The sequence below is a fragment of the Nannobrachium achirus genome, assembly GCF_963921795.1.
Source record: "Nannobrachium achirus genome assembly, chromosome: 19".
In the NCBI taxonomy this organism is placed as follows: Eukaryota; Metazoa; Chordata; class Actinopteri; order Myctophiformes; family Myctophidae; genus Nannobrachium; species Nannobrachium achirus.
Window position 1 is genome coordinate 35,195,064 of NC_137826.1, and position 13,456 is coordinate 35,208,519.

A 13,456-nucleotide genomic window follows, 5' to 3' on the forward strand; every position below is an offset into this window, starting at 1 on the left:
TGTTCAGGGCTGTTGATAATCCAGCTGCTGCTGCCTCTAAAATCCTCTCCTCAGCGCGCAGAGCGCTCTCGCTCCTACCCGGCCAGAGAAGAGAGAGTGCGCACGTATATTTAACGTTGGTTTGAGACCAATGTTTCGTTATATTTCTTCAATTTTACGTCTGACTGGTGATGTTACAAGAAGAAGTTGGATTCTACTGTAGCCTACATGCGACGTTGGCGATGATGACATCCCGGCTGTTTGATTCTATATTGATGCAGGAGGGCAAAGAAGCATCATGTCTGGAGTATAACTTCTCCATGGGAAACCCGCGCCTGGATCGTCCACTAAATGAATAGAAAACACAGATGACAGTCAGGGACTCCATAGCGTGGACAGAGGCTGTTTTCCTTTTGTAGCGATGAACTAAGAAGATTGATGCTGTGTCCAAGCGGGGAACTATGGAGAAAAAGAGACTTTACGCGTGTTATCTTCTCCTGGCGACTCAGTTTTGTCTGAGCTCACAGCAGGTGCTCAGAATTGGTAAGAGCAACAGCTGCCAATTGTTAGCGATTAAGGTATTGCCAATGCCTGACTGCAGGGGTGTAACGTAATTTGTAGCCTACATTTACTCAAGTACTGGATTACAATTTTGAGGTTACTTTACTGGAGTGTTCCCAATTTTCAGTAGGCCTACTTTTACTTCTACTCATAAATCATAACTCTTGAGTGCTTTTATTTTGGGACATAAATAAAAGCACTCTACAAGAGTCAGGTCTACCATTTATGACTACTTCTACTCCACTAGCCTTAGTAGCCTACATCTCAGAGGCAAATATTGTAGCACACTTTTACTACAATTATTTGAAAACTTTAGTTACTAGTTACTTTTTTGTTTTTGATTATACAAATCATGCATTTACCACATAAACATTTAACAGGAACATTTGAAAATAGAAGATCTACAAGCTCACACAATGCGTCGTGATGCGTTGCATTGAAATGCTATTTTCAAAAGATTTTTATACATTTGAAAACTTGTGAAATGGGACATTCTGCGTAATGAGTACTTTCTACTTTTGTACCTTAAAGGGCCTACACCAGGGGTAGGCAACCTTAGGCACGGGTGCCAACATTGGCACAGGGGAGGGTGATCACTGGCACACTGGCAGAAGTGTGAAAGAGAGGATTCATATTTTAAAATCAAATATTGTTTTAAACGTGGTCAATTAAATTAAGTCACCTAATTTGCAACAAATTACATCCTGCACATAATTCTACATCCATTAAAATTCTGAACTTTGACCCGGGAGGGAGTCTAATGATCGTTATAACAACGTCCTGACAATCAAAATGTGTCAGAATTTTGATGGCATGTAATTAAAATGTATGTTGACATGGCACACTGACTATCTAGAAAATAAATACATGGCACTGCATTTCAAAAAGGTTGCCGACCTCTGGCCTACACCATGAATTTTCATTTTTCCAATTTTTATGTATTTTCTTGGTGTCCCACCAGCAACTTCTATCCTCACAAAGTCCTATTTCTGACCATTGTGTCTTTCTCAGTTTATGGGCAGATCTATGTTAGCATGTCTCATAGTGATTGATTGATTGATTGAAGGCTTTATTAGAAGTTTGCATAGGAAAATGTACAGATTCATGACGGAACAGTTCACTGGTACAAGGTCTACTAAAAGGAGATCCATGAAAAGACTAAGCTTATTTCAACAGGAAACCATTTAAGTATCTCATATAACATTGAATGACAGACAAATAGAACACAGTACTATGCAGTAGATATAAAGAAAAGGAAAAAAAAAAAAGAAAAAAAAAAGAAAACAGTATTAAAGTCTAAACAAACAGTAAGTATATACAGGGAAGGGCAGGGGAGGGGAGGGTTGGGCTAGGTTTTTACCAGTTGCGAACGGCTGCTGCCTGTAAGTGGTTTTTCAGGGCAATTTTAAAGGATGCTAGTGATCCACACTCCTTTATGGCCTTCGGTAAGGCATTCCACATTTTTGTGGTATAGCAGAAGAACGAGTTTGACCCTTTGATGTGTTGGTCATGAATGACCCGTTCAAATGAACGGATCTTTATGGTGAACGAGATCGAACGGGTCACCATCCGGAAAAGACCCGTTCAACCGTTCACGGCGTTGAGTTGCAAATGCGACGAGAGAGAGAGAGACGGTTCATTCAACGTATCTCACAAGAGAAGACAGACCCGACCGACCGTTCCGTCCCTCCTTTCCACCGTTCCTCTTTCCTTATTAGACACTGTAGTGGGCTGGAGGCGGGCTCTCCCTCAGAGAAGCAGGACTGTGGGGGTGTGGAACAGAAATCAGGGACCTACAGTTACGGAGCAACAGAGTGCCTCCGACCGCGAGAAGAGTTGTGACTGATGATTGATTGACCGAGACCGACTGACTGACTGCGAGTGAAAAGGGTGTTATCGTTCATTCTTTGAACGGGATGTTCTAATTCACCCTTTGTCAAGTCCCACCCATTGTCCCGTCCCTCTTCACACCCATTGGTTGCAGTGTCTTGGTGGGACATTCGGTGGGACACTCCATCCACTACCATTCTAATTCAGTTGCTTCGTATTGTTATTCTGTGTGTCCAATTCTAATTTCAAACTTGGTTTCAGTCAAATGGAGCTGTCAGTGGCAGTATAGTGACACAGCATGTTCTTAAATGTTTTTATTTCTCCAAAAATTATGTTTTAGCAAATTCAACATCAAAAAGGCGGAACCAGGGCGGGACAAGGCAGATAGAGCCTGCTGGTTGGTCAGTCAGGGACCAACCAGAAGGCTGACAAAGGGTGAATTACTAGCCTGATTACTAGCCTACCCTACGAGACTGCACTGCAGACTGACTGACTGACTGACTGACTGACTGACTGACTGACTACTGTATTAAGTTTGCAAAAAAGCGGTACAGTTCTATACAAAAGAATGCTAGAAGATACGCCATAGAAAACACTATGGCATTAATCTATCCTACAAGTAGCCTATAGTAACACATCTCATCTCATACAATGTTCACACTTCATGAATTAACATGACACTGGCTCAATTCATGTTAATTCATGAAGTGTGAACGCAATGCTAATGGTAAGGGATAATCGTTCATTCTCTGAACGGGTGAAATGTTAATTTGCGCTTTATGTTGGCCGTTTTATAATGATAGAGCGTGTCAATCAATACATCTTCTTCGTCAGGTCACGTTCACATTATAGGCAGCAGGCAGGCCAGGCATGAGTCTGTCATCTGACCGAAACAGTCAGGCAGAGAGGAAAGAGCCGTGTGTTTTTGACTGCTTGTGCTTGACTGACTAACTGACTGAACTCGACTGATTATCGGTCACGGCTCTGAACGAGAATGATGTGACGACCGGCTCAACGCCGGCTCCAATACCCCCCCCCCCCCCCCCCCCGCTTCCCGAAAGTTGTGAACGACCGATTGAACGATAATGACCGAATCTATCTTGTGAACGAACGAACGATGATTCGGTTCACGGAAATGAACGAAAATTCCCACCACTAATGTCTCAGAACGGTCCTGATTGTGAAATGTCAGATTTGTGATGTCACAAGGCCTGAGAAGGAGGCAGGAGGAGCTGGGAGAGGGTTGGGGAGGGGTGGGCAGGCCTGAGAAGGAGGCAGGAGGAGCTGGGAGAGGGTTGGGGAGGGGTGGGCAGGCCTGCTGAGCAGGAGGTGGGGAGGAGTGTGGGGCCAAATCTGGCTCAATAGCGCAGTCCTCCCACTCAGGACAAGGTGGTACTGCAGCTGAAAATGCTCTGAAAGCCAGGCAGAAATCACAGGGGCTCTGTATTCAGGAGTGGTAATTTAGCCTCAAACCTTTTCAAAAACGTTTTTGGGACACAAACAGTGTTATATAAATTATTTTTAAATGCATGGTGTAGGACCTTTAAAGGGGAGAACCACCCATTTTCAACATTGAACTAAGTCATTAATTGGCCTATAGACTACCTTTAGCCCATTTTACACTGGCCCAACTTCACACCACTCCACACCACACCGCCCACTTGTGCCAGGTTTTCCACTACATGGACCTGGGTATAGTGGTGTGAAAGTGGTACTAAACAGGGTACTAAAAAGTATCCACTCTAGAGTAGGTCTGAGCTAGGCCAAACAGGGCCAAACACTTCATAATGACTGATCACTCACTGACTTTTCATTTAGACCACCAGGATATAGTTGTAATACATGATAATAGATTCTATTGTGTTATAACCACTATTATAATTTATTATAGTGTATTTTAATTATCATAGTAATACATTAATACTTTATAATGTATTATAATCACAGTTATAATCCATTACAGTGCATTATAATTAGGATAGTTGTTTATATAATAATTTATATTGTATTATAATCACAGTTAACTCTTATTCTGCTTTGAACGTTCCTGTTCGCCCCAATTTTAACGAGTGAGGCGCGCCAATACGGCGCTCGTTCGTTTACCTCGTCTGATGACTGTAAGCTGATGAGGGGTCGTGCCGCCGTGTACTGTAATCACATCGCGAGCAGTGATGTTCTTAAAAATCCATTATGCGTTTACATCAACGGAGACCATTTTGCTTCCGTGTTGATTATCTCAGGCCCTGGGGCTTTGTGTGCAATGTGTCTTCCCATTGTATGGCAAGAGGAAGCGGCCACATTCACATTAATGGCATTACGCCCCCCTCTGCTGGCTGGCCTGCGAAAGCGCAGCCTGCCAGGCAATATAAGGCAAAAAAAAAAGAAAAAAAAAAAAGTCTCTCAATCTACTATAACGTTGCAAAGGTAAGCTGCTTTTTGATGGCGCCAGACCCAATAAAAAAAATAATAATCTGGCAGTAGTAGAGTTAAAAGGGTCAATGTGTTTCTTACCGATAGGGGTACTTTTTTGTAATGGAAAATGTAGATATTTGTATGTGGTGCGGTGTGGTGTGGTGTAGTGTGGTGTGGTCGTGCTAAAACTGCAGTCGAAAAGGGGCTTTTGAGTTGTTATGTGGAAATAAGTAAAGGGTCCTAGGCCTACACTACACCGCGATGGGGGGGACTTTTTTGTTATTTCCACAACTCAAAGGTATATTAATGACATAGTTAAATGTTGAAAATGGGTGGTTCTCCCCTAATGACATCAAATTTAAAAAATAATTTATTGTTAGGCTTTTTTTTCACGTTTTCTGACCTCAATTACACGTACAAAAAAACCTGTCCTTTCAACATTCAGTGGTTTTTCTGTAATCTGTAGTTTTTTGAATAATTAGGCTCAGAAAGGTGAGTTCATTTGTCTCTGGACGTATAGGCATCATCATCCAGGGGAGGGTGTGGTTGTAGGGGAGGGTGTATCTAGCCTAGTAAACTTGATATCCTCCCATCTTCACCTTTGCAGTTACTTTACATTGTGTTTGCATCGGTCTAATGCACCATTTACCATTCATCACTTTGGTTGTTGAGTTCACTCTCCCCTACAACCACCTGGATGATGATGCGTACGTCCAGAGGCAAATGAACTCACATTTCTGAGCCTAGTAATAAAAAAAAAAACTACATATTACAGAAAAACCCCTGAATGTTGAAAGTTTTTTTATTTGTGTGTAATTGAGGTCAGGAAGCATGATTTTCTTTTATTAAATTTGATGTCATAAGATCTTTAAGTACATTTTGATACAGATACTTTTGTACTTTTACTCAAGTACATTTTCCGGACTTTTACATGTACAGAGTAGGCCTATTTCTACATTGCACTATTGGTACTTTTACTTAAAGAAACAAATATATATATTTTTCATGATTTAATTGTTTAATGGGCAAATACGAAAAAGTCACAAAACGTTGTGTGACTACCAGCCTGGATAGCCTCCTATAGGCTATAATGCAACAGTAGTATGTGCGTCATTACGCACATCTCATTCAACTGTTATTCGTGTAAGGTATACAAAGTAATAGTGTATTGATTACTGTGCATTATCCCTGCCACCAGAGACCCAGCTGTAGCATTTCCATTCAAACGCACGTCCCCATTGGCAGTACATCTTCCCAGATGCCGTGGGCACCGCTGACACCCCTATCCATCACAGAGATTGATGGATTTGAGGCGCACTGGGCTGGTAGCCTATACTGGTCACGCGGGCAATGTGGTGGGCTTCTGGGGCGCGAGCACTTCATCAACGCAAGACGGGCTCACCTATTGGTGACAGCTACATCTCATTAATGTCCTCGCATGTCTCAGATTCAGGGTTTGACTAGAAGAGAATGAATACCTAATTTGATACTGACTGAAGTCACTGAATGTCACTGACTGACTAACCTAATGGAGAATTGCTTTCACTGATATCTGACAAGTGTTGATTGAGTTGAAGAGGCATGTGAATGAAGAGATTGAGTGCATGATGGGGGCGCCTGGTCTCAGTTGCCCACGTGATCAGTGTTCAATATTGTAAATCATTCTTGACCAATAATGACTGCTTTGATGCTTATACACACGTGTGTGTGTGTGTGTGTGTGTGCGTGTGCGTGTGCGCGTGCGTGCGTGCGTACGTACAGGCGGGCGGCCGCATGTGAGTGAGTGAGTGAGTGAGTGAGAGGGAGAGAGAGACTCATTGTGATACTCTTGATCCGATTGTGTCAGTGTGGTCCTCTATGCCTCTGGGATGGAGAGATAATCATCCGATTCAGAGCTTTAGCCTATTGCGCTACCTGTAATATTGATGACCAGGGAGGCCAAATGGAGGCGATTAAAAAGTTAGGTAGATTCCAAGGATTGTCGGCTGAGTGAAGCCTTCAGGTATGCCATGGTACTTTCCAATGCGTAGAATGTACTGTATAACGATCTCAGCCAGACCTTACGGGTCTGTTTTTAGACTCAGAGTTAAACCAACACTGGATTATTTTACTGTACAGTCAGAAACTGAGATGTTTGCAGGGGTCACCTACAGCAGTGGTTCTCTGCCACTGGTTCTGGATCAGGGCCCACTTGAAAGTCTCAAGTGTTCTGATCACTTAATGGTATTATTACTGTATTTCCCCAAAAAGTAGTCCAGTTGTTGTTTTTTCCCTCCCCATTACAGGCAATCTTGTCCATTCGCCCCACCGGACCACAGTTCCAGACCGGAGCGCTTGGTTAGAATGTGAATTATGTGCTTATTTCTCTCGCATAAAAACATTTATTTCGAGTGATAAAAATAAGCGGATTATCATTTTAACCACAACCGCTCCTTTCTGAGCTGTGGTCGGGTCGGGCAAATGGACAAGATTGCCTGTTATGAAAAAAAAAACACCTGGACCACTTTTTGGGGAGAGAACAATACCAACTACAGGTGAGAGAACCTCAGAGCCCGGAATTCTCCTAAAGAGGTCTGATGGGTGGGCCACGTGCACCATGGTCAATGGTGTTCCAGCTTGGATCAATGGAACTAACATGCATACTTTTTATATAAGTTCCTATTTATTGGTATCTTAAAGAAAAGTATGTTTCTCTATAGATTATTTTGTATTAATGTTATCATATTATCATAAAGTCTTAGTATATTTGTCAATTATTTGGGGGCCCACTTGCAAAACCCTCACGGTCCACCAGTGGTCCCTGGCCCACAGGTTGAGAATCACTGACATATCAGTAAGCTAGCAGACGCAAGCTTCACTCTGCAGTATTTATGATTCGGATGCAAAAGTGCTATGAATCTGACACCTTAAGTATCTGCTGCTGAGTGATAATTGGGAAGGACCGTAATCCAACTGCTAGAAAAGGAAAAGGAATTAGTGGCAGAGTGACGGGAAATAACCACTGTCCACCCTGTTAGAAGTTTCCACGATGCAATGAAGAAATTGGACACAAGTAGTCCATCTCATTTACATGCAGCTCTCCCCACGCACATGTTCTACGCTGCTCAGGTAGTGAATATCGATTTGAATCAAACTGCATCTCATTGAGGTAATGTTGGGGGGAATGTTATCCCCGGTTATTCATTATCCTCGTATCGTCAGACATAATTACACACAATTACAGGTAATTTCCTCCCTTATACTGTATGTAATGGTTTAGTGCAGTAGCTTTATTGTTGATACTCCACTAAAAATGCCAGATGTAATATATCAATTATACACCAGTGCTTCTCAACTTTTTTTGAGCTTGAGCTTATTTCAAACAATCCATTAAATTCCACTAGTGGTCGACGGGGCATTTACATGCATATTGCACCATGATTGCACCCAGATTAACATTCGGTTCCCAGAATGGAATTCGAAATGTGCCACCAGTACCTTCCTTCATTACAATCACAATCTTTGTGCTTAAATGCTTTTGCTAATTAAATAAGTTTGCTAGCACAAGTTTCTGCCTGTTCCTTCCTCCCTTGTGTTTGCCAATACATTGAATATCAACATGAATAAGCAGAGGCATGGATTCCCCCCCCAACAAATCAAACCCTATTATGTCCAGGGATCGATGTGATGAAAGGGTGTGGTCTAGTCAACACCAACTCCGTGCCCTCCTGTCTAGCATACCGGGTCTTGAGCTCTGCAATGTTGTTAGCTCCGTCGCTGTGTGTATCTACATAGGTGGTGCGACTCTTTCCTTCCCTGGCGTTGCCCTGGGTTGGCTCCCACAGTGTCAGTTTGCTTACCACCAGTTCCAGGTGCCTGACACAGTGCCCAGCCACCCTTCTCTCTCCCACCTTGCCGGTGACATGTGGTACAGTAGGTCCCGTAGTAGAGGTCCACAAGGTCCTCCGTGTTAAAGCAGTCTACGATATTACGATATTAACTACCTCGAGCACTGTCCCATCGATATAGTGCCAGGGCGGCAGTGGCTCAGGGGTAGAGAAACCATCATTAGAACACTGAGGGTTCCCGAAGGGTTCCCAGTTCGAATCCGGGCTCCCCCAGAGTAAGTGTTGAAGACTCCTTGAGCAAGACTCTGAACCCCTAGTTGCTCCCGGTGAGCAGGTTGGTGCCTTGCATGGTTTCCTCTGCCATCGGTGTATGAATGTGTGTGTCTGAATGGGTGAATGTAATGTACAATCCATGTACAGCGCCTTGGATAAAGGCGCTATACAAATTCACCATTTATATTGGCAATGGTTTGTCCGTGTTTTCATCCGTGACTTTTGTTTGTTTGGCATTGAGCACAAGGCTGATCTTCCTGCACTCAGTTTCTACTGCCAATATTAGTTTTCTTCCTATCTCTGCTGTATCCAAGACTAGGGCAATGTCATCTGCATTGTCTGCATGAAGGGATGTACTCGTACTCGCCTTGACTTCCTCTGTACCAGTGTGAACCCCAGTGTCTCCTCCCTGGCTCCCTGGCACTTATTTCAGGTCTCAGGGCATAATAGTCCATGGCTATAATAAACAGGAAGGGGGCCAGGGTGTCTCCCTGTAGGACGCCCACGAGGATCTCAAAGTCTTTGGTGTCACGTTGTGGGTCTGAACCTTGACTTGAGTCTAGCAATAGCCTGACAATGTCCAGGGATCACTTACGTATATCAGGTGGATAACTTTTGTCTGGATTACCATTTGCATACCCAAGGTGCATACCAATACCAGATAATAAAAAAAAAAAAGGACTGTACATCTGTAGCGCTTCCTAACCATACAGTATGCTGTCCTCTGGGCCAGATGGACCTATTTGTCTGGAAAATTATCCTTCATTATGTTTTTATGAAATGGATGCTCTTAGTGCTATGAGGTACATTAATCCATTAGATAAGGAGACACCAGCACAGAGTTCAATGAATGGTGTTCTTGAAAAAAAGAAAAGAAAATGCAGCAGTCATAATACAATAGAGCAGAGCTCTCATCGAAATAAGGCTATTTGGTGTAATACAAGGGATTGGATTGGAATGGATTGCGCGCGCACACACACACACACACACACACACACACACACACACACACACACACACACACACACACACACACACACACACACATCTATCTCCCTAGTGGGTTGTTGAACAAATTGTCATACTTGGTGTTGGCAGAGGCTCAGTTCTATTTCCCCAATGCTTTTAAAAAGATACATTTTCCTTCAACCCTGCAAAGGGATACATCTCTCATCACTTCATTGCACCTCTTTATCCCTTCCCTGCGGAGAGACAAATCTCTCCGTTCTGTCTGGTCTATGGAGCCACAGATATCTCTATCAAGGCTGTCTCCCCATCACTTCAGCTTTGCTTGTAATTTTAGGAGCAAGGAAATAAAACATTTCATGTGGTCAACAGTGGTGTTCTTGTAATTGGAAACGGATAACGGGAAGTCGTAATTGCAATCTTGTGGATTTACTAGTGGACATATTCTTTTGGACCAAGAGTGAGTGTAACATGTTATGTTTAATCTGTGTCTGTCTGTCTGTCTGTCTGTCTGTCTGGTATGAGCGCGGTATAAACAGCTGCAACTTATTTCAACACAAAGCTACAAAATAATTAAACTAATGTATCACAAACAGCAGTCCACCACTCACACAGGCCACTTTTTGAGCGGTGGTCACACCGTCTCCATAGCGTGGCCTGTGTGTAGGTATGTATGTTTGTATGTATGTATGTATGTATGTGGGTGGGTGGGTCTGTATGTAGCCTCAAGCCTGTGGTGTAGTACCTTTTATGACCACACATGTTAAGGGAGGGGCGCTGTTTTCAGGCCAGGCCAGGCCAGGCACACACGCACACGCACACACACACGCACACACACACACACTCAAAGGGAGGGGGGGGGGGGTAAACCACCGCTCAGTTCACACAGGTGTGATTTTTAAAGGCTATAAGGGAGGATAAGGCAGTATAGGGAGTCAGTAATAAGGGCAGCATAAGGCAATAGGGAGCCAGTAATAAGGCTGCATAAGGCAGTAAGTACTGGAGCCAGTAATAAGGGCTCAGGGCAACAAGCGACCTCGCCATAAAGGGCGAGGTTGCGCCATGTCTTGGCCGTCTGGCCAGTGATCAGACCAGTTACCCATATATGGAGACCCCTGGTACCCATATACAGTATTTACTGTATACGGAGATACGCTTACTCAGTTATTTGTTATGTGAAAATCCTGTGACGTCTATCACATCTGACATCATACATACAATCCCTTTTATGCCCATACATGGAGATCCCTGTCTGAACCAGCCACACAGATATGGGCTGTCTTCCTGACCTCCATATATGGGCTGTCTTCCTGACCTCCATATATGGGCTTTTCCATATGAAGTCCTGTTAGATATGGGCTTAATATTGATGACATCGGCGATCTCTATATATGGGCATGAAAGGGATTCTGTTAGAGTTGTTTCCATGACATCACAGTGATGTCAAAGTGGGATGTCAGAGCGGCAAACCCATAGACCACACCTGACACTGTGGTTCCCCTGACACATCACTGTGACATCACAGGTGACATCACATGTGATGTGTCAGGGAACCACAGTGTCAGGCGTGACAGAGATACAGGCAAGCTGTGACCGACTGTTCACATACTAAACTGCGACCTATGGTCGCAATAATAATTGAACCAATGAAAAGTATTCAAAACGCTTCTGACAAAAACGCCTTACTCCAATGGATCCTAAAACTGTCAGCTAAACCATTTAACTCCCCCCCCCCCCCCACCCCCCTCACCCACCCCCCTGTAGTCCACACAGAGCCTGCAGAGCAGAAGATAAACACACTTTAACGAGACAGGGTTTCCCCCCCTGTAGTCTGTTAAAAGTAATGCAGTGTCCCTTTTTATCAAACTTAGCACTGACGCTAATGTTATGAAAACAATTAATTAGTGGGGTGGCCCTAGCAACCAGACTATAATACTTTATTCTTCTTTATAGAGTAACCACAAAAGCTTGCCGGACTACTTGTCGCACAGTTTTGGTTGCACACACACGAGTCATATCGATCGGCTTCATCTGGAATCGTGTACTTGCATTTTGCTAAGAGATACGTTGAGATGTGTTGTTTAGATGATTTATTAGTGTATTGATTTTCCCCATTGACTTGAATGGGAAAATGCAAAAACAGTAACATCTTTCTAGTTCTATTTCTAAAATCCATGGAGTGTTTTCTGAGAAGAGCGTGACAAGAAATTAGTATTTTCTCACTAGCCATGGATGGTCGCCTGACAGTCATGTTTCAGGGATATTCTCTCACTAGTTCTACTGAAACTACAACTCAGTGAAGCCATCTTTGCTGAAGTTATTATATTTAAAGCCCTTCTTGTTATTGTAGACCTATTTAAGCTGTGTCATGGAGAATCAGGGCATTTATCCACGCGTTGTGAATGCATTGTGAGCTTGGAGATCCATTGTCACCTGTTCTTACAGACAATGACGGACAGAACTTCCAAACTCCACTGAATTGGGCCTGGTAAAGTGGTGATAATACAATCAATGACACATGCAAGTATCTGACATTATATCAAGTTACAATACCAACTTTAATGAGGCAGTATTGCTTTGTTTAAAAAAATATATATGGTTTTCTTAATTTCCTGAAAAACGTATATTTAGTTTTTTTCATTTGGAGTTGGGTGGTTTCTGCCCGACAGCAGAGATATAAGGTTAAGGCAGAATGGAGGCAGTAATAAGAGAGTAAAATAAATGAATCAAAGGTGTTCTTTTAAATGAAACCAACTGAATAAAAGCTAAAAGAGTGAGTGAGTCATGCTGAATGTGTCAAACCGTGTTAGACTGCTTAACAAAAACTAGATCATGTGGATCTCGGGATCCACACAGAAACGGTGTAGCTCTAATGTGGATCTCGGACTTCATCTGACCAGCCTGTGACATCAGTCATCTATGACTTATCAAGAGATATGAGTGCAAATTGCAAGGTGAACAATGTGACTGGACTGGTAGAGTCAATTCAACTTGCACAATATCACAGTGGACAACAGCAAAAAAGAAAAGAAAAAAAAAAAACATTTTTCCCCCTTGCATTGAGACATACGATGGACAGGGGTCATCACCATGTTGGAATGTGGTGGACATTTTTGGTCAAAATGATATATATATTTGTTATTTATCCCACGATTATGTAACCCACTTTTTTCACGCGGTGTCAATTGTCTAATGTAATCATGGGCGCTACACCCCCCCTGCTAACCTGGGGAGAGCAACGGACTGACCTCATGCTTCCTTCTATGCATGAGGAGTCCAAGCCAACCTGACAGGGGGGAATTTGCCCGGCTGGACATAGCCGTGGAAGGAACACTTATTCCAACCAGTTCCTTTCCCCTCCACCAGGTGACCTGGCTGGCCAGGGGGAGGCAGTATAGAGACCAGGATTACTGCATGTTTTTTGTAAGGATACCTACCCTAGGGGAGAACATGCAAACTCCACAAAGAAAGGCCCTTTTGCCAACCCCACCAAGGGTATGGGCACCGATGACGCGGAGGAGGGAACACGCCCCCAGCGCCCACAGCATCCCCAGCGGGAATCAAACCCACTTAAAACATTTGAGAACCACTAGTATTAGTGTGGACTC

The 13,456-nt window shown here is 43.3% G+C and overlaps 1 protein-coding gene across 1 annotated transcript in view; it reads left to right on the forward strand.

The window, feature by feature from the left end:
- Positions 1–440: 440 nt before the first annotated feature.
- The window catches only part of LOC308304795 (glutamate receptor ionotropic, kainate 1-like), a gene marked incomplete at both ends in the record, with an annotated part of 75,494 nt that continues 62,478 nt past the window's right edge, over positions 441–13,456 (forward strand). The window contains one exon of the mRNA XM_080749425.1: positions 441–522. Coding sequence (XP_080605551.1) covers positions 441–522 — 82 coding nt within the window. The remainder of the gene's footprint in view (positions 523–13,456) is intronic.